The sequence below is a fragment of the Parus major genome, chromosome 3 (genome assembly GCF_001522545.3).
Source record: "Parus major isolate Abel chromosome 3, Parus_major1.1, whole genome shotgun sequence".
Taxonomy (NCBI): Eukaryota; Metazoa; Chordata; class Aves; order Passeriformes; family Paridae; genus Parus; species Parus major.
In genome coordinates this window covers 51,484,201-51,510,473 of record NC_031770.1, presented here as the reverse complement: position 1 = coordinate 51,510,473, position 26,273 = coordinate 51,484,201, and the positions used below count along the sequence as shown (strand labels likewise).

The 26,273-nt window shown below is 39.4% G+C and overlaps 1 protein-coding gene across 1 annotated transcript; it reads left to right on the top strand.

Annotated features, from left to right (window-relative positions):
- The first annotated feature begins 6,111 nt into the window (after positions 1-6,111).
- NMBR (neuromedin B receptor) lies at positions 6,112-25,259 on the top strand. Its single transcript, XM_015620334.3, has 3 exons — positions 6,112-6,789; positions 20,972-21,320; positions 23,613-25,259. Exons 1-3 carry the CDS (start codon positions 6,374-6,376, stop codon positions 24,012-24,014), a joined length of 1,167 nt encoding a protein of 388 aa, XP_015475820.1. The 5' UTR covers positions 6,112-6,373; the 3' UTR covers positions 24,015-25,259.
- Positions 25,260-26,273: the final 1,014 nt, after the last annotated feature.

Genomic DNA, 26,273 nt, shown 5'->3' with positions numbered 1-26,273 from the left:
CCTGCCCCTGCCCCTGCCCCGCTGGCCCCTGCCGGCCTTTCACCGCCGCCCCGAGGTACCGCTGTATCCACCATCACCCACTCCTGCTCCCGGAGCCGCTCCCCGCCCGGGCCCCCAGCCCCGTCCCGGGTGAGGCCCCGGCACAGCGCTCTCGGGGCTGCCGCCGGCGGGAAGAGCCAGGACGCGGCTAGCCGGAGCATCTAGAGCTTATCAACCTTTTAACTAAGTCCAATAAAAAAGGATGCAGCAGGACTTGGAAGCTGTAGATCCACACTTCTGAATTCAAAGAAATAGAAATTGAATTAAAACAAATAATATTACCCACCTCAAAATTGCTACAAATAACTTAATGGCAATAATTGCTACTAATAATTTGCCAGCATACTCAGTGTGTGGAGCTGAAGCAGCTCCAGAAGAGCTGTGCATGCAAGTCCATGCATGTGCCAGACACTCCTGCTGGTAAACTGCCACAAGGAAGTACTTCAACTCAGTAGTTTGAACCCAGTGGGAATTTTATGAGAAGATGGAGAGTGGAAGGATGGAGATGGGAAACCGGCAAAGGGGAAATGCTGGTTTGTCATTCACCCGCTGGTATGCAGTATTTTATTTGGCATGCTCAGGAAAGAGAAATCGGGTTACCAAATCCAGAGTGGGGCAGTTACTCTTTTGCCTCTAAACTCAAAAGGGAGCCACCCTTGTAATTACAGCATGACTTCAAGCTGATGTTTCAAAAAGCATTGTTCCCTCTGTCATGTATGCTCCTGTTTTTCCATAGGCATGGAAACATGGGCAGAAGAAAGGCAATGATGGGAACTGGCGTTCATTTATCTATGGATTTATCTGTTGTGTCTCTAAAAGGCTGCATTAATGGTTGAAATAACTGTTGTAAGACATCAGCACCCTCTTTGTAAAGGGAATCCGCCCTGCATCTACTCAAGTGGGTAAATTACAAAGAAAGTGAAAAGTGCTCCAATAAGTACATGTTATTTACTACAGCTCCTAGTTCAGGCAGTTAATTAAATGTCTGTCTCCTGGAGTACTGTAAAAGGTGCTGTATTGTTTTTTAATGCAATCTGCATCTGCTGCTCTGCTGCATAGAGAGAATGCTGAGGTTTGTGTATGCCAGATGAACTAAAAGCAACAATGTCTCGCAGTGTGTGCGACCTGCAAAAAAGTACCACGGTTCTCAGTGTGGTGACTAACCTTCACCAAAATGCACTGATTTTGGTTACAGTGAATTGTTTTTCAATACATATGGAGCCTAATTATCATCCAAATGCAAGTCTAGTTTCCCACAATACTACAAAATGACTAAGTTAGTTCAGCACGTTTAATATCAGTAATATTTCAATAATTTAAATATTTTAAAATGTGAATTGCCTATTAAAAATCTGCTGTTGAATGTACCTCAAAAATAGTTATATTTGAATTTATTAGGATCTCTTTAAATAAAAATGTTTAAAAACACAGTAGAAACACTCAACAACTCCTAGTTTTTAAACAGAGATAAATCTTTCAAAGCTTTTTATTATGCTTGGTATAGTAGTGATTATTTGCACATTAATTGATGAATATGAACCCATGAAGTTTGGTCAGTATTTGATTCCAGCATACATAGAAACAATATTTCAGAACACATTTTAGGTAAAAATCTGCATTATACAAATGCTACTTTGTAACTTTTTATTTTTAGGTGAGAATCACATGATTACTTACCTGACTGGATGGTCTAATACAAGACAATTAGCAGTCAACCTCAGTAACAATATGGAAACTTGAATCTCTGTTCTGTGATAAAGGTGCTAAAAGAAGACTTAGCTGGCAATGCTCTGATTTTTTTCTAGGAATACATAAGGAATACAGATGCATTGAAATTAAAAAAAAAAAAATTAATTCTAGAGAGGTTTTCAGATAAACCCAACACAAAGCCCATGGGTGTCTGCAGTAAAACCCCCCTGAGTGTGATGAATAGGCCCACAATAAAACTGTCACTTTCTTTGAAATGGCTCCAGTGTCATGTGAGCTCAAGCACAGGAATCCCATTATCTTCGCACTAGGAGGAGCTAATAGCAATGTTTTTCTTTTGTCGTGTGTGTTCAATAATGTGCTTTGTAACACCACATTAGGAGGATAATTTGAGATGGAAGTAGAGTAAGCTGGCATTGTGCAGTCCTTTTGAGTGCAGTCTGCTGAGGGAACTCAAGCCATTCCTTGGGACTTCCTTGACAGAAAATCATTATTTGTTTTGAATCTGTAAGAGCAGCTGTCTGTTAGTTGTCTATCATTGACAAGTGGGATGGAAGATATTGGTATCACATTTGTTTCTAAGTGAGTCTGAAGCCTGGATTGTGACTCCAGTTTGCAGCTCAGCAGTGTGCTCCTCAACCTTTTAATGAGTTAAAGTCCTACTGAATTAGTATGGTTTAAAACAAATGGAATCTAAATGCATGCATAAAGCTAGAGTTCTGCTTAGAGGGATGACCTGTATCTTTAACATTAAGCACCCAATTTATTGCTTTATTAACGTGGTTAAATGCAATGGCACCTGTTATCCTCATGCCATGAAAAAAACCAGCACCATGAAAATGGTACACAAAACTGAATTGGTATCAGTAAGATAAGGTTTTGTTTCCCTAAAGGGAACTTGAATGAATATTGGAGGAAGCCACTTCTGCCAGCTTTCCAGCTTTGTCTAGTGCTGGAAGCACCTGAATTTCCATTTTGGTTTGCAGAGTTCCCTCCATCAAAATAAGAAAGCCTCTATTGAAGTAACAAGAAAAAAAGCATGAGTTGTTCTAGGTTATTGTACATTTGACTGCCTGGAAGAAATCACTCTCTGCTACAATGTGTGCCCATTTTTCCAGCTGTATCTATGGTGTAATGTGTGTTATTACAAAATTTATCAAAGGTTTGGTTCCTAATGCTCAGTGTTTAAAATCAGGTTGTATTTGTTCCTTGGTTGTTGTTTTGTTTCTTTTTTCAATTTGACTGATGATCAGGCCTTCAAACATGATCACATCCAGAGCTCCATTGGAATCCAGTTTTCATTTAATGTGCAAGTACACATACTTAGGCTACTTTCTTCAGGTAGTTTTGGTGGCAAATATACTTGGCTCTTCATGGGACTACAGATGCTGTGATGTGCAAATCTGGAATTAGTCCTGGAATTATCAAGTGCCTTGAGCTGCATAAATGTGTGAAAAGAGTGTTTTTTCCTGTCAGACCCACTTCTCGGTAGATGGCGTTTGTGAGATGTGTGGAGTTCCTCATTCCTACATGAACTGATTATGAAACCCTACATTTGGGAATTGCTGATGAAGTGAATTTGCCTCTCACATTTCTAAGTTGTTGTGGTTTCTGCACTACGGTGTTGCACTCCCAGATGCTCTCCATCTGTGGTGGCTGATTGTGCCTATGGAGTTTCTTTCCCACTGGGGAGGTTCACCTATGGCACTCTCTCCCTCACTCTTGTGCCAAGAACTGTGTCAGAGCTGCACAATGGAATTGTCTCTAGGCTGTAATCTGAAATAACATCCAAAGATATGGGTGAACTCTTGTTTGAAAAGAGAATGATGAGCAGTTTGTATGTGGAGGTCTGAACTCCGACTGGTTTATCTCAGGGTCTGTGGATCTTGGTAAAAAGACATATGCCTTTTTACCTCTGCAGGAAATTATATTCACACTGGTTGAGTGTATTCCATTGACTTTACACAGGCATCTGCTGAACAACATTAGAAGCATAATCTAACTTTCTGTTTTCCATGAGCTGGAGACACTCACTTTCTTCAAAGCTTATTTCCTTGCTGTTAGAGTTCTAAAAAACATGGAGTAGATAAAATCAAGTACTGATAAAAATCAGGAATGTAAATTTCCACTGAAAATGTTTCTAATTCTTCAACCTTAGGAATTCCATCCAGTGGACTAAAGGACAGATAAAACTCACTAGGATAGAAGAAATTCTCCTGGAAGCCAGCAGTAGGAGTGGAGGTGATGTGCAACAAAAAGCAAGGAATCTGACCTCTCTCCATGAAAACTGCAGTATGTTTATATGAATAGAAGTTTTAAAAGTGTTCTTTTGTTGATATTCATGCAAAAAGACTCAACTTCCTCTTGTCCAAAGAAGCAATATTAAAGATATGTTGAATTTAAACTATTCTCCCAATGGGAATCATATTGTCTGTTAATATATAAACTCATTTTCAAACAAATTAGCAAAAGGACCATACTCCCAATGTTAAACTCACAGTGTTAAAGACTTCTATTGGATCCAGCCAATGGGGACAAAAAAGAGTGATTTGGATAACAGAAACATGACTGTTGTTGATCTTAGAAAATGTCATGTATGCTCAACAAAGTAGAGGGTCACATCAATTTATATAAGTATGTAAGCCATCTGTAAGGCTGCCTCAGAGGGAGCACAGTTGATTTAAAACCGTGTGGAGAAAACTTGATCAGTAACAAGAGTCACCTCCAGAGGAGCTCTGTGATGACTGTGATGAGCTGCTTAGTGGTAAAGGTGAAGTGTCTAGCCTGATCCTCACTGAGGCCTAGCACTGGTTGGGTACAAACAAATTACTCAGCATTATATGAATCAGTAATTTACACAGCTTTAACACATTTATATATTCAGGGATGTGAGAGGAGTTACAAAGATCAACAAATAGATATAGACAAGTGTAACTTTTAAGAAACGTTAATTATTTTTTTTATAATCTTAGCAAAAGCTTATTTAAGAAGAAATCACTGATTTAATTCCTACACTAGACAGCATGTCATGGACAGGCTATGCACACGTGACATGCTTTGATTCTGGTATTTCAGTGGTCAGACTCTCCATAGACGTGTCATAAACTCACAGAGCTGCAAGAGAACTGCTGTAGTAATATGAACAAGCTAGTTCTCTACAAGCTCTCTTTTGAGAAAAAGAAATAAAGGAATCAGTCTGCAGAGCATGTTACTGGCAAATGCTCTTATTCTTCTACCTTAACATTTTATCTTGGAAACTTCAATCCAATGGGTCTGCCTGTCTTCCAGCGTATTTACACGGTTACCTACATTCATGGCTTCTGCTGGAAACAGATGGAGGTGTTTGGAAAGCCTATACGTGTGCAGACACTCAGAAGTAAAAGATATTACCTCACTGAAAAGCAAGAAACATTAGGGACAAATTCTACTCTTCAAAGAGGCAAACAAAATTCATTCTCCACTGTGTTATTCCATTTGCAGAGCAAGTCACGGATAAAGCACATCACCTGTACCCCTTTCCATAGTCAAGACCACTGTGAAATGCAGCTTCACAAATCAACCCTTAAAACTTTAAACACAGTTGATGTCTTTCAGTAGGATCTATGCAGAACCCACAGGAGGATGTCAGGAATAAAATCTCTTCATTCTCACGCCCCTCGCTCCCTGCCACCCTGCTTTTCAAAGCACTGTGGTTTCACCTGAGTGAGATGCTGAAAGACGAGTTTCCGGAGGCGATCCCCGTTCTGTCCGACGTGTCGGACAGCTCTTCGGTTTGCCGGGCAGAGCCTGGCAGGGGCTGCTTTGCGGTGGGCAGTGGCGGGGCTGGAGCCTTCCCTGTCCGCTCCCCCTCCCCACGTCGTCCCCATAGCGCTCAGGAGCTGGCACCCCGCGGGACGGCTCCGGGATCCGCCTCTCCCTTCACCGCAAGATCCTCCTCGGCGGCGCGGGGCTGGGCCGAGGGCACAGGGGCTCGCAGGAGGAGCGGCGGGGCGGGGCGGCCCCTCCCGGTACCAGGTATAAGCCGGTGCTGCCGAGTGAGGAGCGGGCTCGTTCTGCGCCTCCCCCCCGCCCCCGCGGCCCGGGCAGCACCGAGCAGCGCCAACAGCACCGGGCAGCCCGAGCAGCACCGAGCAGCACCAGCAGTACATAGCAGCACCGAGCAGCACCAGCAGTACATAGCAGCACCGAGCAGCACCAGCAGTACATAGCAGCACCGAGCAGCAGCGGCGCCGCTGGACAGCGCAGGCGGCTCCGCGGGCGCGGAGAGCGGCCGGACCGGACCGGACCGCGCCTTGGGCACGGCAGGAGCGGCGCGCCCAGGGAGCTCCCGGGGACCCGGGCAGGTGTCCGCTGTCCCGACGGCGTTCTCTGCCCCCGGGCCCAGGATCTCCCGCCCGCAGGGAGACGCTTGTCCGAAGAGCCGAGCGGCAGCGCACGGGAGCTTCTGTTTCCCTCCCCGGCAGCTGCGCCGGCTGACATTCCTTTGCATTTCTTAAGGGGGAAAACTCAACGAAGAAGGGCAGTAGAGAAGCGGGGGAAAGTTGATTGACTTGCAGAGAGGTGAAGCTTTGCTGTGGCTCTCACTGCACTTTGCACTTGAGACCGTCAGTCCACGCGAAGCTGGAGAATGGAGCCAGAGCCCCCGCCCGAGCTCACAGCAATTCCCCTCGGGGAGAATGGGAGTGTCCACCCGGTGCCCGACACAGCCCTGCTGTCCGCGGGGAGAGGCACGGCCGTGTTCATCATCCGCTGTGTGATCCCTTCACTTTACCTGCTGATCATCACTGTCGGCTTGCTGGGCAACGTCACCCTCATGAAGATCTTCATTTCCAACAGTGCCATGAGAAGTGTGCCAAACATCTTCATCTCCAGCCTCGCCGCTGGTGATCTGCTCCTGCTGGTGACCTGTGTGCCTGTGGATGCCTCCCGGTATTTCTCCGAAGAGTGGCTCTTTGGGGAAGTTGGCTGCAAGCTCATCCCTGTCATCCAGCTGACCTCCGTTGGTGTCTCTGTCTTCACCCTCACTGCCCTCAGTGCTGACAGGTAGGAAAGCTGGGCTGCCGCTTCAGCTCTCTGCAACTTGGGCTAAGGCTGGATGAAAGGTAAAGGATCTCTCTAGGTAAGGTGTCCCTGCTTTGTAATCCCCTCATTCCAACCTGTGAGGTGCCCATGCTTCTTCTTCCCTCACTGGCTGATGGCAAGTGGTACTTATTGAAGTTAAAGGGTATCTGGAAACAGCTGTGCCTGGCCCCCAGCTTCCAGGATGTCAGCAGCCCTGTCTTCTGCACCCCTGGGATGGTGTAACAGTCCATATATTGGAATTTTATTCATTAGAGTTTTAGATATGACCCTTGCCAAGTCACAGTGTTGTGTCAACAGGCAATGAGTGACTTAAACCAAGTTGGGCACAGATGTATTTTTAATCAATTTATTTATTTCTGCTCAGAAGGTGTAGGCATGTGTGCATGTATGTATGTCTGTGCCTTAGGAGAAGAGCAGGTTACTAGAGGTGACTGCCAGAACTAGTTTAGCTTCTGGGAATTCAGGGACACCAAATTGCTCTGTTTTAATTGTCAGTCTTAAACTCTAGTTCAAACTATTCTTATTGTCTTCTGAACTTTTAGAAAAGAAAGGAAAAAAAAAAAGAAAATACCTCCAAACAAACTAGAAAGTAACACTTTTATCTCCAGTACTTGTCAAATTAGGAAGAAGGAAGGAGCTGGATCCCCAGCTTTTCCTTCCAATTACTGTGAATGGGTACTTAAGGAATTTATAACAACTGAGTGGCTATAAGACTGTGCTTCAGGCTCAAAAAACAAAATCTTGCAGTGTAATTGAAAACTTAAATTATATGAAATGATCTTTATTTTTATATCTAAACAATTTTTTTTGGCCAGAAATGAAAATATTTAATTCTTTCTCCGTAGGAATTCTCCCATTTTCTCTTGCTGGATTTTGAACTGAGCCACTGCATTATACTGTTGCATGATGTGAAGAGTTGAGTTTAGAAATACATTTTCCTACTTAGAGTAATGTTTCTTTTAATCCTTTATTTTCTATAATAGACTATAACTATTTTTTTTCTTTTTTTTTTTTAAACTAATTCAGTCAATTGTTTGATTTCACTTGAGGGTAGCCTTCAGTGAACATTAATTTCAATTCTGTTTGAATCAGGACATAACATATTTGTCTATAAAGACTGCAACTGATTAAAATGGATTATGGTTTTGAAGAAGAGTTTGCAAAACATTCCTTCAAGTGAGCACCTGTAGCGCTGATTACCTCAGTTAAATAGTATTTCAAAATCTGTCCTTACAGATCCAAGGAAACCCTGCAGTTCTCTTTGTGCTTTCTTTCCACTCCTTAATATCTTGTGGTATATATCTTATTTGAAAAGGGAGGAAGTTAGTGGAGATCACCTCTCTAGAGAAATGTAATGTGAGGGAATGCTGGTGATTTAATGTTTAAAGATTCATTAATTTGGTTTTTATATAGCTTTGGAGCATTCATTGTTTCATTTTCCAGATAATTTTATAACCTTTTTATATCAGTAAAGAGTCAAGAATTTATAATACTGACTCTGTTTATGCTTAATGCATGTAGAATTGCATATGCTAAAAATTGGTTACAGTTTGTGTGCTGAGACCAAACAAGCTCATAATGAACATATTTCTTCAGCATTTTGGACTCCACAGTATATGCCAGTGTCAGAAATTGTTATACTAGGAATTTATAATGTTTCTTTAACCTTTGTAGTTTTATTTTAGGTTACTGAGAACAAAACAACTTTTATTTTCCAGTCAGATCTTCCACTGACTTCAGAGACCAGTCTTTTAGGACCCAGGAGACTGCTGAGTGAAGCCGGCTGAACTTTCAGTGGTGTCTGGGTTGGAGTCAAATCTATGGATTTGTACAACAGCAGTGTTGAGCTAGAGAGGAGGCACTGGTGTGGAGGGGTTTCTGTGACACTGATCTGTAGCTGGATTCTCATGTGTGTCACCACTAGATCAGTTGTGGGTGGTTATGCTGGCAGATCAGAGGGGTTGGCAGCATCCTGCACCCAAGACATGCTGAGGAGGTGAGGTCTGGCTGGGGGCAGTGTTTTCTGCAGATGAGTGAATTTAGGGTGGGATGGTGGCAGTTTGTAAGCAGTGATGTCACCGAGAGGGCTCCATTACAATCCAGTGCCTATTTGGTCTGTCTTCATAGTGTCCCCTTCTCTCACAGAAAATGTTCAAAGTACAGCTTAATATAGGATAACAAAATCCTTCCTGCTGTTTGCTCCTTGTAGCCATGAGATGGTATAGAATGGCAGACACTGATAACACTAAATAACAGATTTAGGAATACCTAGGATTCTTTAGAGCATGCTTGTGAAAATTAGGATAAGGGAGGTTGTCTTGGGTTCCACAGTCTAATTAACACTTATTGTTTATGTGGAAATTCTGCATGACAATTTCCGTGTATGTGATACATTTAACAGAAGTAGCTGCAGAAGTTACAAACTCTGAGTGATTGTTGCCAACAAAGTGAAAGAAGAAATAGTACTTTTAGTACAATTAAAAGTACTACTACTTTAGTAAAAGTAGTGGTATATAATTACATATATATTTTTTTTCTAAAGTTGCTTTATTTCATATAGATTTTTTTTGTCACAGAAGTCCTTCTCAGCATCAGTAATGCTTTGTGTGACAAACATGCACCTTTCATTTGCAAACTTCATTATCTTGTATTGAGATTGAGTTTTAATTTAGGGTTTTTTGTGTGTGTATACAAATGTAATATGTCATTTTTAACAATACTTTTCAGATTTCCCTCCCATGCAGGTGGAATTTAGCATCATATCTGCCTGAGGCTGCCCATCCCCATCACAGGAGCAGCAGCTGGCTCGTTCCAGCCCTGAGCTCCTGGAGGTCTGGCTGCCTGGGGTAGGGAGTGGTGGCCTGCTGCAGCCCCACGCGTGTTGGGGCAGAGAGGAGAGGGAGGTCAAGGTGAAGGTGGGGATGGTGGCAGCAGAGATGATGCAGTGGTGGTGCAGGGTTTCGGTGTCAGAGCAGGATGAAAACTCCCCTTCCTATGGGACAGAGAAGGCAGTACAAGAGCTGTGCTGCTGAGCCAGGAGATACGTAGGGACAGCAACCCTGCCCCTCATGGCCACTGAGTTTTCTCTATTGTGGAGAAACCAGACCACCTCTACAAACCTTATTATTATATATCTCTTGTTTATAAAACCAAAGCAAAAAGAGAGGGTGGTTAATAGAGAAAACTTAATAGATTGGATGCCAAATAAGGAAAAGGAAGAGGGCTGAAAGACAAAAATGTAGAAAAAAGAAAAGAGGGGAACTAAGGGGAGTGTTAGAACACTCCCAATAGCACTCAGCATACCCTGAAAGTGCCCAGAGCTGGTGCACAGTGGCTGGGAATGCACTTCCTAAAGATGTGGTGGGACAAGAAGTGAAAAATGGGGCCTGGATGAGCTTGTTTCTTCAGGGTCCATGGGCTGCAGTTTTGGCAAGGGCTAATGGATGTTGATGAGAAAGACTTGGTGTGGTCTTTGATAAGGAGGATAAAAATAAAGCAGTGAGATCTGTTTGCCAGAGGGACTGCAGTATGGCACACATGAAGACAATGCTGTGTGCTGGCATCTTCTCACTGCAAAAAGGGCAGAAGCCAGGGATGAACCTGACTTGAATCATCCAATGAACTTGCTCACTGCTGCACAAAGTGTTTTTCCAATTTGTGTCCATGATGGACCATACATTTAGCTCAGTAGGCAAACTGGACCCATAGGACTCCTCCTCTTTTTCTCAGGGTGAGGGATCTTGCTGTTTTGTGCACAGGAAGGAATCTAGGTAGAGTAAGAACATAAGCAGGAAGGTATAGAAAGGTCTATCCAAAATGCTTTTCAGAGTTAGAGGTCTGGATAGCATTTTAACCTTGGTGTGGACAGCTCAGGAGACAGTCAATTCAGACTTGGTGCCTCTGGCCTTACTGCAGTATTGTGTGGTACCCACACAGTCTGCAGTGAATATCCTTTGGAATAGCATAAGGAATAGCATATAGGAATAAATAGCAGCCACTTCAAACAGCTTTAGATTGTCCAACATAGAATTTCCTTTTCTCTTTAGCTGTCATTTATCCCTCATTTTTAAGTGATCTGTAAAAATAGGATTAAATTTAATTCTGTTTCTTTTCCTACACTGAATTTTGTTGCTAATGAAAGATTTAAATGTGTTAGCTGTAAAGCAGTTCTGCTGCACTCTGATGGAGACAGCAAAGCTGAACTCACCCTACTACAAATGGAATAGCATTGTATTTGTTATCTTCCTAAATAATGTGACATAAAGACACCTTGATGGGACAAATACTTGATTAACAGGTAACAGTTTGAAAATTTAAATTTAAATTCATACTTAAATAACTAAATATAGTGCCTGAGATGATTAAAATGTATTCTATAGATTTTCTTAGCTGAACTATTTGTTCCTTCTATTTTATTTCTTTATTTATTTGTGTTAGATTTGAAAGACTGCAATGTATATTTAAAAAAAAGTAAAAAATATTTTTTGCAAGTTTGTACTCTGCTGACTTCTAATGACATCTGATAGCAAAATCTGTTTTGGCTCAGTTTGCTGGTCTATTATCTCCTTTTTTTTTTATTTTTGGGGAACTTTGGACATGTTCTGAAGTATGAAAAGCTGCCCTAGTAACTTCTTTGGATTTTTCAATAGTAATATCACCTTAATGAAAATTTCCTTTTAACTTTCACAGAATTTATTTTTAGGTTCTTCTTTATTATGGCAGATGCTGATTTAGGCTGAAATGCAGTGATTGAAAAAATATAAAATCCTCATTTCTTATTACATGTAGTGGAGCAGGTGAAGCAGGACAGTGGACATGATTTCCTTTTCAGCTCTAATAGCTGATAGTCAGGGACTAAGGAGTCCTTATGAGGAAAGCAGTATTAAATGACATTTTGAAAGTTACTTAAAATTAACCCATGAATAAAGAAAAAACAATCAAAGGCAAAATGGAAGATTATCTGTGTAAGAGAAGAACAATGCCTTTGTTGTAGACAGGAGATGGGAAAACATAAATATATGGACCAAGTAGAACTATGAGATTTTGTAAGTATATATTTTAGGAACCTTAACACTTGAGGTAAATGTATTGAATGAGTGAATTACTGAAGTACATTACAATAAACGATGGTCCAGATGTTTCTTCCATTGTAGGCTGTAGCAGTATGGTTATAATTATGCAATAACATGTAATTCAAAAGAAATTTAAGAGAGGTTTGGCAAGCTTTGCCACTTTTTCAACTTGCCTTTTAGTTCATATATGCAAACTTGATTCACAAAATAAAGCTTACTAGAAAACCTTTTTTCAAATTAAACAATGAAGCCTCCTCACCTGTCCCCACTCAATAATTTTCCAATTAATTTATATCCATCTTACGTAGATAAAAGTAATAGGATGTAAAATATAAAGAAAAAAAGGGATGGCAGAACCACCCCTTCCCCAACAATGCAGAAATAATTTTCTGTCTGGAGTAGATTCAGGAGTTAACTCTTCTAGGGTAATATTGTCCAAGCCAGACAATTCCAATCAGCTGTTGGAGAAGTTCCCCTTGTGACTGTCTTTGCACAGCTGAAAATGATTTCTTAGCAAAAACCATTTTCCTGCCAAGTTAGGCAACTGTTTCTCAAACTTCATACAAACATACACATCTGTTAAACTCCTGCCTTTGTGTGTGTCCTCTGTGTGCTCTCCAACCCATAGAGAAACAGCTGAGATTGAGGATGGAGAAGTAAGAAATGGCTGTGGTGTTTATCCCAGTCAGTGATCAATGCAGTGCCTGTGTTGTGCTGGCAGAAACCACTTTGTTTTAACTATTGCAAATGTTGGTGTCTGATTGCCTTTTGTAGGCTGCAACCTAAACACCGAGAAACGGCTTTAAAACTACCCCTCTCCTTTCCTGCTTCTTTGAGCTATTCAGTAAAAGTCTGTAACAGGCAAAATAGCTGCTAAACAGCAGATCCAGCCCAATTCTTAACAAGCATGTATGTCACCCTTCATTCATTTAATTTGTTTGCCCATCAGCATAATGTGCTACATTATGCCCTTATCTATTACACTGCAATGGATTAATAAGAACTGGAATGTTGGAATTCTCAAGTCTGCATTTAGCAGATCCTCAGAAATGCTGTCAAAGACCGAAAATGCTCTACCAATGTTTTGTGTGGGGAAAGATTTCACAGGATAAATTTGCTAGAAAAGAAATAATACATCTCTGTATATGTGTGCAGTGTGATGGAACTCTTCAATATCTTCCTGAAGAGGGATAATTTAATTGAATCTTCATTTTTAAATTGTTTAATTACAGAAGAACTTGTGTATTTATGAGTTCTGCTGTAGAACCAGACTATGTGTTTCTGGTGCTAAATTATTTTATGGTTTTTTATATGTATTAATGAAACAAAGTATATGCAGTCTTGATCCCTAGGTCTAAACATGTTCCACAAACAAGTTCTAAATCCATGCTGAGTGTAATTTGACAGTGTAATTACAAATAGCAAGTAAGTTCTTACAAGTTCATTAAATTTGCAGAAATAAGAGGAAACTTACTTTGGTGTCCATTGATTTGTCCATTAATTTTGGAACTGATACAACTTTTCAGATATCAGAGAAAATAACCATGAGACAAACAGTCCACATAAGCCTTTCATAATTGCATCTGCTGCATGTAGATTTGTGTATTTCCAGGTTTGTATGAGCATATATCAAAATAAAATTGTGGTGTGTGTACAAACATGAGAGAAATGGGTTATTCTGATGTGCTGTCATTATATCATATAATTTTGTTTTTTCCTTCACATGATTATTCGAAATATTGTTTCATTTTTTTCCAACTGTTTTTCATAGTATTTTTAAAAAAATGGTTTCATGCTTGTGTTTTGGCTCCAAGTTTGTTTGATTAAATGTATTCTAAAGATTGTTATATTACTTTTTACTCTATATTGTTTTTATAGTCCTTTTTTTTTTTTACCATGATGTGCATTTATTTATTTTCCATCTATGCTGATTTCAGGGCAGACCAAGATCAGAAGTTGCAAATGGAATTGAACTGGAAATGTGTTTAAAAGTGACAGAGTAGAGCTTTTAGATGATAATCTGAAGCAAAGAAATGGGTTTTATGATTTTTGAATTTTAAAATTAAAGATTTAGGGTCTAGATTCTCAAATGGCAAAATCTAAGTCTAAGTCTAGATATACTACTAGAGATTTGGAGTGAGGTGCCCCCCACCCAAGGAGGCAAAGATTTAGTTTCAGATAAGCATTGTTAAAGTGAGAGGCATGGCTTTAAAGCCTGGGAAGAGTGGATTCCATCCTGTGTCTCAGGGGCTGGGCCCTGTGAGCCCAGGAAGAGTCGCCCCACACTAGACCCCTTGTAAGGTGGTAGCCCAGGAGTTCTGCTTGGGTTTGAGCCCCTGGGTTTCTCCCTTGCTGTGTTCCTAGTGGTCCCTGACCCTGAACTCCACCCTGGTTCTGTCCCTCAAAACCCCTCACCCTGCCTCTGTTCGGGGCTCTGTGTCTCTGGATCTGACTTTGTTCCCATGTTGAATAGATGGTTTCATGAGCAGAAGCCTGTCTCGTTGGTGTTCCATGCCACTCACTGGTAACTGTAGCTTCTCTGGACATGATCCTGCAGCTGCGGAATGCAAGTTGGGTTATTTAATCCTTCCTGGCTTGTAACATTTCTAGAAATCATCTGACCATGTGATGTTCTCTACAACAGTATGTTATCTGCCACGGCCCAGATTATAACTGAATTCATCAAAGAAATGTGAGGAATTGTTTTGTGACAGCAAAAATTTTATAAAGGCAAACTGGCACTAAGCATATTTTACACTTGGGATTTCCTCTTTCAGACACTCTAGTTTCTGTAATTGATCTTTTTATTGACCTTCTGATCCAGCAGTGATGATTTTATGAGACCTTTTCCATTCAAGTATGTATAGATATTTTTGCTTAGAGCCATGCAATAAGCACATAGTAAATATGTAGACAAGCATGCAATTCTGTCTCATCAGTCTAAAGGTTGGGGTATTGATGCAATTTGGATCAAACTCAATTGGAGAAATGGATTTCTCTTTTCTTAAAGTCCTTTGACCCTTCAGGATTGAGCCTATAAACCCTGAAAGAATTAAATGAGATCAGTTGTGGTTTTCTAAGTTTTTTTAAAAGGAAAACAGAGAACTAGGGGACAAAGACAAACAGTACCTAAGCTTGTCCAGGCTGCACATTGCCAGGCCTAATATCTAGCCTAGGTACTGGCTTTCCCTTCATCCTATCCACCCTCCTGAGCATAATCCAAAATCCAGAATTCCAAATTAATGTTGGAATGAGATAAATAGTCCAGAAAGGTGATAGAAGCCAAGAGAATACACATGCTAAGCTTCCTTATACTTCCCCCAGGGAAATTGTATATCCAGTTGTTCGTGTGATGCAGCGGGCTAAGAATAAAGTTCTCTCCTCAGAGGTGAAATGTTAATTTTGAGCCACTGTGTAGCAGGCCTGGGCAATGGCTCCCAGACACCCTGGCTGCATGAATGGCCCCTTTTTTTTTTCCTGGAGATGCACGTGCCAGAGTTGCCTTTGCTGTGGCAGTTTTGTAAAGGCTGATGACTTTGGTGTGCCCCAGCAATTATTTAAACATAACTTTGAGGTCTGACTCCTCTACTTGGCTGTGCTTAGTTTCAGGACTGTAAATGAAGTTTAGGTGCAAACAGAGTAGGTGCAGTCCGGGGAGCTCCTGGCACACACAGCAGGGGAAATACAACTGCTTGCTTATTTTAAAAGTCAAGAAAGAATTGGCACAGTGGGTTAGGAGGGGCCAGCCATTCTGTGAGGCTTCTGGATGATGCCTTCAGGCACCTGAAAGTGCGTGGTTTTGTTCTATGCATATACATCTGTCTGTGTATATCTATCTACCTGCATTTATTTGCACAGACCAATATTCAACAGTACCAGAGCATGGAACTGAGGACTGGCAGTCAGACACTTGTCACACTGGTTTTGTAGAGGTCCATGATGTGGTTTTGACCTGGGTCAATCAGGATTCTCTTAACAATTTCAAGGCATGATTCAGGACTAAACACAAGCCCAGGGGCCATTACCAATAGAAGTGTAAACTGGCTAATTTGTTTGGATGTGGTGGTTTCTTACTGGGTTATTAAAGAGATTAATTAAACAGTCATGGATGTCCAGCCAATGCCACTTGGCCTCCACATAGCCTAAAAATAGACTATGGTACTGTTTAATTTGCTCATGTAGATTTAGCATCTTTATTAGATTTGGCTCACCTCTCCACTCATAAATGAATGGCATTAGAGAAGTGGAACAAAAAGTCCAGATTGCGGGCAATGAGTTGGCATTGCAAGATTTTCATGAGCTTGCAACAAGCATAGTTAGCTAATGTGAGGCAAACAAGACATAGGAAGAGAAGAAAAAATGAAAAGGAAAGAGAAAATGTCTCCTCTGAAACACTGGTGGGGCAGGACAGGTTATACATTTCATGCAGGAAAAAAAACACTCCGCCATCCTGGGAAACTTCTGGTTTGATTCTTTTCAGGGTGGAGAGATCATCCTCAAGTGTTGAAGCATTATTGATAGGTTTTGGCTCAACAGAGTGTATTTTTACAGAGTGGAAAACTTTTTCCACTTAGGAAAATCTTAATATTTTCCCCCTGAGAAACACAGAACACATGTCATTGACATTGACTTTAAGTGTGTTTACACATGGTCTTCTAGTCTGCATTTCAAACACTGTTCATTCTATTCACTACCAGACATCAGAGATGCACATTCCTGAGTGAATGCAATTCTCTGCTCTCAAGAGATAAGCACAGAATAAAAATACTGGTATTACCTGGGAAAAAAAAAAAAAAAAAGGCAGAAATGTACTTTATGTTGCAAGAATTTATAAGAATAAAATAGAACAATGCAAATCTCAAATAAACTGATAAAGTGATCCCATAATGTTTTCAGCTAGATAATTTTTTCTCCTCTTAATGATTCAACTGGATTTGGGCCAGTTGAACTGCCCATACAAGGAAAAGAGCTTTGGTCCCATCCAAAATTTAATTTTACTGTAGTTGAGTGGACTGCAATTGGACATAATTTGAGTATTTTTAACAAATACTGATTATGCAAGCAGGTTTCCTTTTCAGATATATTTATAAGCTTTTATGTTGTTAATTTTTTTGTGTTTGAAAGCACCATGTAGGGACACAATAAAAGACTAACATATGAATGGTTTTGATAAATTACTCTACTTTGCAGGAAATGCAGTACAATGGCACAGCAACATCACTTCAAAAAGCTTATTTATAAAGAGACAAATACCAACCCCTCCAGCTCCAGGATTAAAATGAAAAAGTAAAGTAATGTGAAACTTCCCTGCCTGAATTGTATCTCTGCTTGGCTTCTGACACTTCATTATTACATTTATTTTCCTTGTGATGTCATGAAGGAAATTAGGTGATAAATTAGGGTCCTATTTGTGGTAGGTACTATATAAACAAGAAGAAAGTCCTTGACCAGAAGGGCTTTTAAGAAAGGACAAGAGACCCCGCAGAAACAAAAGGGCAAGAAGATATTGAGGCTAATCTTGTTAGAATGGTAGGCTACTTTCCAGTGGCTGCCTAAGGTTTGGGGTTTTCTTTTCAGTTTTTTTTAAGATCATCACAAAAAAGTACTCTAAAAAAAGAGCTAGGAAAGCAAAGGAAGGACAGCGTAGGTGTAGTAAAGGAGCACCTTGTTTCGAAATCAATTCTGTGGGAGGGAAACAGCATTGTGGATGCAGCAGAAACAGGAGCAGAGCTTTCCATTCTAATTTGGAGCTGAGAAATACTTTTAGAAAGTCTTTGAAAACAAAGGTTAGGAGAAGCAGATAAAATAGATTGGAGTTTAGAAGGTAGTAAAATGTTATACCTCTGGAGAAAAAGGATATTCTTTTCATGAATTTATTTTGGGATTGTGTAGGAGGGAGGAGATTGCTTTAAAATGGAAATAAACACTACACAAAAAAACCACAAACATCTGCTGAAGGAGACTGAGCAAGTTTGTGCTTGTGTCTGTTGGCAGAAACTACAGCTCAAAGACAGGAAGGGTTTCCCAAGTTGGGGTCCCTTTGTCAGCAGTGATAATGATAGAGGATAGAGGAAGATGGAATTTACATAAAGGGTTTTAATTAAAACCAAATGCATATTTATAATTTTTTCCTGAACTTCATGGTAACCTATAATTTACTCTTTTTTCATCTGTGGAGTAAAAGAAATTATGAATTTACTTATTATTTTGACTAATTTACACCGCTAATCTACTTTACTGACATTGTTTTTATTGATGGAAAATATGGTCTTTGTAATTTGAATGGTTGATGGTATGTTTCACCCTTACACTGGCTTTATACAAATGAAGAGGTTGGGTTTCCACTTTGGGAACACTTCTCATTACACTCAGTTTACATTTAATTTTATCTGTAACCTGTTTCTTTTCACTTTATAGCTTTTTAAAGATATAACAAGATGACTGGTTTTGTAAAACACACTGCATTTTTTGTTCCCGTTGACACTGAGTACTGTGAAGGGCTGAGTCCCAGGAAGAGTGCCACCCTGTAGTCAGTAAAGCACCGAGTAGAATAAAAGGAGGGGTTTTTTTGCATTAAACTCAGCTGTTTTGTGAAAAAGTGCACCCTGCTGCAATGCCTTTCCTCTTGGAGAAAGTTATGGCTCAGGGAAAAGCATACTATTTTCTGAAACAGCAAGATATGCCAAAGGACAAATATATGTGGCATCTTCTGCTAAGGTAAAGACTTCTGAAAAAGTCTTCCATTTAGAGATTACTTAGGCAAATTTGCTTCTAAAACAATTATTTATGACATGGTCATTTACTTGGGTGATAGGACTATGGTCAAAATATTTTGAAGCAAAGAAATGGAAAAGGAGATGAAAAAAATCTGTACTACAAAACATTATTTTTATCCAATGTCCTCCCCTTACCCCAAAATCCCCAAACCAGCTTTTCCCTAAGAATGCAGATTTTTAAAAAATGAGCAGATGTAAGGATTTGACATCACCTCAAAAATATGTCTTTATGTAATGAAATAAATGCAGACAGCAATAGGAAACAATTATTGAATGTTAATTATTAATATTAATACAGTTTGTGCTGGGGAGTATCCATGCTTTGTGCAGAAACCTCTGTCCTTCCTATGGCAGGTATAAAGGCTTTCTTTACACCTTGGTATCCAGGGAGTTTCTCACTGTGTGATAGCAAAAATGGAAAATAACAAAGACAGTTTGCTGAGTTTTGTTTTCTACTCCATGATAGGGGTGAAAATACAGTAAAAATTTTGTCTCTGAATTTAGAGAGGACATGAACATTAACAGCCATTGTTTTTAATTATTTAATGATCAAACAATTTATCACAAACCTGAGAAAGAGGTTTGTGATAAATTGTTTGATCATTAAATAAGGCACATTTTGACTCACATATTCTCTGAAGTAAAGGTTTCCTTGGGTACCATGACAGTATCCCTGCTCCAGACGTTTTCATGGCATAGATCTGCTCAAGGTGTTGAGGGACTATGAACTACCTGTCAGGACCTGCAAATTAGCCCTAAGGGGCATTTGGGACCACAGCTCCATTTATCAGCATTCTCTTCAGCAACCACATTATATTTGGGTATAAACTAATCCTTGGTAAGTATTTAGACACTTGCTCAAACCTGTACATATTTATACATCTTTATGCATGTTTATCTATCTACATGCATGGATGGATATGGAATTTTATCACAAAGTAGAGGCATCTAACTTACTGTTCTCCTTAATCTAAACTCATTGTGTAGCTAACAGAGAAAAACACAAGCACTCTAGAGGGTGATTTAATATACCTAAAATCTGAATCCCTCTTTGAAAGTGCTTCTCCACTGATTACAAACACGTGAGGATGAACAAAGTTATGTACCTAGAGTCTGAATCTCTCCTGATTCCCCTTATCCTGTTAAACTTTTCTTTAAATATTAAAGAAGAATATTTTTTTCCATTTTTCAAAACTTCTGCTCTTTCATAAAAAATGACAGCCATCCCAAATCAAATTGAAAGTAGAAACAAAAAATTTAATGTAGTTAAAAGTAATCCCATGAGTTTCCATACTTCCACATCTTAGACAAAATGTTTTGCTTAACCTTTGTTTAAGGTTTAGTTTTTAATAAAAACAATAAAGCATAATTTACTTACATTTAAAAAAAATTAAAATAAATTAAAAATCTAACTGGAACTTTAAGGTATCCTCAAAATATTTTTCTCAAATTATATTTGTCCTTATAACATATAAATTTTCTTGTGGAAATTTTAACTTTGTATCACCTCCTGCAATGGTTTTATTTAATAAAAGAATTCCTGACCAAAGTCTACTTGAGTTATTTTACTTTGGTCTAGAGTGATACTTCCCTTCTCTGCAAGTCTTCCTGTTTCCATAGCATGGGCTATGAAATTATCAGTTCCACAAAGGTTTATATGCAATCATACATTATGAAACAGTTTTCCAAAATGCAGTGTAGAGCAGTGGCTTCCAGCTATTGATGTGGAAATGTTTACTTTATGTAAGAGTTTAATACTTTCTGCACAGGCTGTTGGGAGTCATATATGCCTGACTTGATGAAGATGCATATATTCCTCTGAGGGGAACTGGGATTTCCTAGAGTGGGGAGGTTATGGTGGCAGCAAGAGAGAGCCCTGGGCTTCAGGAGCTGAGGAAAGAAGGAAGGAAATACTAAGCATGCATGTTCTGGTACACACAGAGTATGGATTTTGGATATGGAGTATGGACATCTGGAGATTTTCTGGGGATATTTGGAAAAGGAGAGGGTAGGGCCATGGCTGATTTTTCACTTGCACCACAATGGCACAGAACGGGCACCTACAGCCACAGGTTGTATCCAGGGCTCCTTCTGCCTCCTCTGATGAGTGTATACAAAAAAAGGTAGAGATTTAGAGAAGGCAAGTTAAAGAAAGATTACAATCCCCTTGGCATTTCAAATAAGAAAAAAAACCCCCCATGACGTTATTTTAATCAAAGATATAAAGTAAGCTTGTGTATTGCATGTTGAATTTAAATACCTTCTAATCTGCATCTGCATTTTGCTCAATTTCAGGTACAAAGCAATTGTAAATCCCATGGACATCCAGACCTCCAGTGCAGTGCTGTGGACTTGTCTTAAAGCCACTGCCATCTGGGTAATCTCCACACTCCTAGCAGTTCCTGAAGCAGTGTTCTCTGAACTGGCTCACATCAATGACACAGATAATGCCACTTTCACAGCCTGCATACCGTACCCCATGACAGATGACGTGCACCCAAAGATCCATTCTGTGCTGCTTTTCCTTGTGTATTTCCTTTTCCCTCTTGTAATTATCAGTATCTACTACTATCATATTGCAAAGAGCTTAATAAAAAGTGCTCACAACATCCCCGGGGAACACAGTGAGCATTCCAAAAGACAGGTAAGCAAATTGCTTTTTACATCCTGGTAAAAGATTTGTGTGCTGTATACACTTATAAATGAAAGTCAAGGGATTAGCACATCCAACTTGTTGGATTTTGCAGATAATTACTTCCATTTCCACATGAAATAAACCAAGGATTATCTCAAAATTTTACTTATTTTCACAATTTCTCAATATTAAGCCCAGTATGTAAATGAATATGAACAAGGAAAATTATAAATTCACTGCCATGAATGCACATTCATAACAGCAAATGAGATAGGTATGTAAGTTTGTATGTGCTGTTACTGTACCCATTAGTTATATTCCTACTGAGGAATGACATTTTTGTAGTTAATGATGGTGGCTTCACCTGTCTCTATAGGCAGTCATTTCAGGAAAGAAATCTTACATTAATGCTTTAAGAATTGTCCCTTTTTATTTGTGTTTGGAAATGAGAAAACTGACACAGGCAAGGAAAACTTTACTTGGGGGATTTAAGGTTCTTCTCAGATGAAGGAGTGCTGAAAATGTGAACACAGAGCAGTAACTGATTTTTTTGTTACTTTCTCAGATACAATACTGAACAGGCACATTTCTAATATCCTTTCTGTAAAGAGATGCTATAAAATTCTTGGTATAGATTCTGGACAAAGCCAATCTTCCTTGTAAGTCAGAGGAAGCAATAAGATAGTAACATCAGCATTAACACATATATGTACAAACAACAGATTTTGCAGTCAAAGTGCTTCAGCTAGTTTACAAAAAGGCATTAGTATTGACAGAGAAAAATATGCCCATTTAAACAGTTTTGAATGATTTTCTCTGCTAGTATTTAGAAAACTAATTTCCTACTCACAGAAATCTCTTTATATGTACACATTCCTTTAGAAAGACTACATTCCTTTACATTCTTTTTGAGCAGCATTTCATTTCTACTCTAGTCTGTTTCTTGTCAAAAGTGCATACCTATTAGCACTTCATGTATTATTTTATTTTCCTGTGAAATATAGAGGGCCTTTTGGCTGAACCCTCTGGATGGAAACAATATTTAATTTATACCACATTTCTGAACTCATACGTATTTTTAAAGTAAGAACACATTTTTTCATTCTACTTAGTTTTTTTTTCCTCTTTGTTAATCTATGAGGCTCAGAAGGATAGAAAATTCTGGTGTACTTACATATCTCCCAGCAAGGGGAAATAAATTCAGACTATTGCTATCAGCTCATGTTTCTTTAGGCCAAGTGTAATATTCGCATTATACTTCTGTACCTTTTAGTCTGCTCTTGCAATCTGTCTGAGTGCAAATGCTACCAAATTTGAATGTTAGAGTTTTCCCATCTTTTTTTTATTTCCCCACTGTTTTTTGTTTAGATAGACCCAAGAAAACTATTTAAAGATTAATTTCACAGATTTTGAAAAACTGTTATAATAAATTCACTTGATTTTTGTGGTTTTTTTCCCCAGAAAATTGAGCAGAGTAGAAAAGTAGAAAACTCTCATTCCTGTGCAAAACTTTCATGCCTGATACACATGATAAATCTTTTAGTAGGAATATGGGGACACTTTTTGCCTCTCTTTGGTGCCTTCTGCCTGGCCGGTTTATCTCCCTCTGCCAGTTTGGAACCACTGTGTAGGCTGGTATCCTGCCATCTTTTCAGCCACTCTCAGTATCTACAATGTAATCTGTTATACCTTAGCACTGCAATTAAGGCACATTTTGTGATGTTACTGCAATTAATGGAACCTTTTACCTTAGCCTGAAATTAAGATGCTTCAGATGGTGTAATGCAATTTTGGTGGTTTCCCTAGGAGAAAGGTGCAAGCTGAGATCCTCAGTGGAAAACAACGGGATAGAAGTACCACTGTATAGTAATGTCTATCTCGTGATATCTCTAGATTTTGAAGCAAACAGTTTCCAAATAGCTTTTTGACTAAGGGCTTAAAACTTAAGTTTTGAGCCAAGCACTGAGATCTTGTCAGAAGATGTTACATTTCATGACATCCTTTGGTGCGTGCTTACAGGCCACAAGCCAGCGTGTGTATCACTCATGCTGTGTGTAAAGAGCAACCTTCTGTAAACTGCAAACAGCTAAGAAAGTTCACTGAAAGTAAAATGCAAGAGGAAAAGGAAAGTAAATGAGATGGTAAAAGTAATTCAGGCCTTAAAGGAAGCATTTTTGCTGGCCTTACTCATGACAATTGTTGAAGCTAATATAAAGCAAAATGCTGCATATTTTAATTAAATCTGTTATGTGGGGTTGTTCTATTTGTTGTTGTTCATTTGAGTTCTCTTCATCTTTTTAGATGGAAACTCGGAAGCGTCTGGCAAAAATTGTTTTAGTTTTTGTTGGCTTCTTTGCTATCTGCTGGTTTCCTAACCACGTGCTCTACATGTACAGATCTTTTCATTACAATAAGATTGATCCATCGATGGGACATATGGTTGTTACCTTAGTGGCCCGAGTGCTAAGCTTCTGCAACTCTTGTGTCAACCCATTTGCACTGTATTTTCTCAGTGAGAGTTTTAGAAGACATTTCAACAACCAGCTTCGCTGCAGGAAGAAAGCTCAGAAAGAGAGATCTGCCAGCTACTTGTGCAACACTTCTGCCATTCAAATGACTTCCCTGAAAAGCAATACCAGGAACACAGTAACTACCATGACACAACTGAATGGGCACCACTTGAAACAAGAAATGTCATTATGATATAATAAGTGTGATTTTTGACTGTGAAACAAATCTGAACTTTTCCTTTGCAGCTTGTAACTCACTTTTGGCTCTCATTCTTAGACAGTCCTCAGAAGAGAGGATCTGTTAAATTCTGGCCAATCTGAGGTTACTTCACACTGTCTGACTCTTAGATAGAAGTGAAGAGTGTGTTTTACTGAGAAAACAAAACTGGCATCATATTGTACTTTAAAGGAGATGCTGATACATGTTTAACATAAAGGAAAGCAGTGTATCTGATAAAACATTGCTTTAAAAAAATATAGATTTTCTGATCTGAAAATATGTATTTTTAACTGAATGTTGATCCAGGCTTATGTTTTGCTTTAATAGATTGTGCATGATTTTAGCTCTGTGGTGTGTGCTGATTAAGACTGTTAGGCATTTTGGATTCAATTAAGCTTTTATTTTTAATTTATTTTTTCTTTAATCAGCTCTCATGTCAGCACAGGTAGTCTGACTGAAGCTTATTGCTGCTACTTATACAAGACTGCTCATATAAAAGTTTGAAGGGAGGGGTGTCAGAGCTCTATCCCCCCTCACACAATGGCATAGAATCAGACAAATAATCATTCCCAAGCCAGGTGAGAGGTTAGCTTTCGTGTCTGTGCTCCAGAGAGAAGATGCTCACAGTGTCTTTCTTAGAAGGAGTAGTAATAGCAGACAAAGGCACCTTGTGCAATATTGGAGGTTAATTTTTCACAAACGGGACAGGACCCCTGGGTGAGGCGTCACGAGCTTTTATTTTGGACACCAGTCTCAGTTACAGTCACAGGAGATGGCACAAGCTCACTTCTGCACGAGCAGCCAGAGATCTCTATTACAGAACATTTTAAAAGTTTTTCAGCCAATAGCATATTGCTAAAGCTTACAGACAATTGTTCTATCCAATCACTAAAAGCACACATACACCTTCTTCAAACAATGCTTGCTTGTTTATTTTCTATTAACAATAGAATACACAATAACAATACACAATACTCCATTATTAAGCTTAAAACCTTCTACTATCTTGGTAAGCATATTTTTCTGCAGCCTTAAGGTCTATCTTAGCCAAGCTTAAAAACTCAACTATTGTTTCATGTCCTTGCATATTGTATTATTTTTTCTTCTTTACTTTCAGGCTTTGCAGCTGCAGCTAGCTCTAAGTTCTCTGCTTTTTCTTTTCTGAGGCCAGTTTTCACAGCTTATGAAAGTCTTCTTACTTTTACTGTTTCCCACAGTGGAAGTAGTTTTTTATGGCCAGTTCATGAGCCAAATGTAATTTTAGGTATGTTTTTCTTTACAGTTGGATGGAACTGCTCCAGCACAGATCTGTTTCTGTCACAACACTGTATTCTGTACTTCTGCAGTGAGTTCTCTAAGGTGAATACTAGAGAGTACACTAGAAATTTAGACTGGATTTTGCAATTAGTTTCTAGTCTTACAATTTCAAAAGCTGGAGTGCTAATGCAGTGTATCAGTTCATTTTTCTCTTTGTCCTTAATAATGCACTTGTGCTTATTTTGTTCTGTTTGTAACTCTGTGAACCACTTGAAGTTCAAAATTTCTTTCTCAATTTCTCTCTCTTCAAGACTAGTTATAACCCTACCCCAATTTTTAAAGCAGTGAGAAGTTACATTAATGTAACCTGTAAGTTGTCTAGCTATTTATCTGAAAAAAAGAAAAAAAAAAAATCCCCAGTTGTGACCACTCAACAGGAAAAGTTGATTGAAGTTCTTGATGTCAAGCAGCATGGTCCAGCTGGTGAGATCTGTAGGAGGATGTAGTTAAATATGTGTGCATCTTTCAAATGAGAGAACTTTGTAAGTCCAGTTTACAGCGGCTCCATATGGCCTACCCTACCTAGCTGGTTGCTGTTGCCCTGTGGCTTCAGTGGCTCCTTAGAAGTCTTTATACAAAGGAGCTGAGTAACATGAACCTGTAAATCTATGTGGAATGGTTTAGCAAATTGTCATTTTGTCACAGTTTAGGAATGGAATTCCCCAATTTAGTGTTCCCACTGAACCACTCCATGTGCCGCTGTCTCACTCCACACTTCCCTCTCTCCCTCCCACCACAGCGAGATGGAGAGGAGAAATCGGAGGCACAAAAGGTGCATATCAAGGCTTAAGATGATAACAATTTACTAGAAACAGCAATGAAATAAGCAACAAACAGTAGAAGCAACAATATTAATAACATAGTGTTATTAAAATTCATAACAAGTGAAGGGTTCACATGCAAGCACTCACCACA

What these genes read in the sequence shown, in the direction of transcription:
- NMBR (XM_015620334.3), top strand. Translation starts at nt 6,374, where the DNA reads ATGGAGCCAGAGCCCCCGCCCGAGCTCACAGCAATTCCCCTCGGGGAG. An exon ending in ACTGCCCTCAGTGCTGACAG is followed by an intron (nt 6,790 to 20,971) that starts GTAGGAAAGCTG and finishes GCTCAATTTCAG; the next exon opens with GTACAAAGCAATTGTAAATC. An exon ending in GTGAGCATTCCAAAAGACAG is followed by an intron (nt 21,321 to 23,612) that starts GTAAGCAAATTG and finishes TCATCTTTTTAG; the next exon opens with ATGGAAACTCGGAAGCGTCT.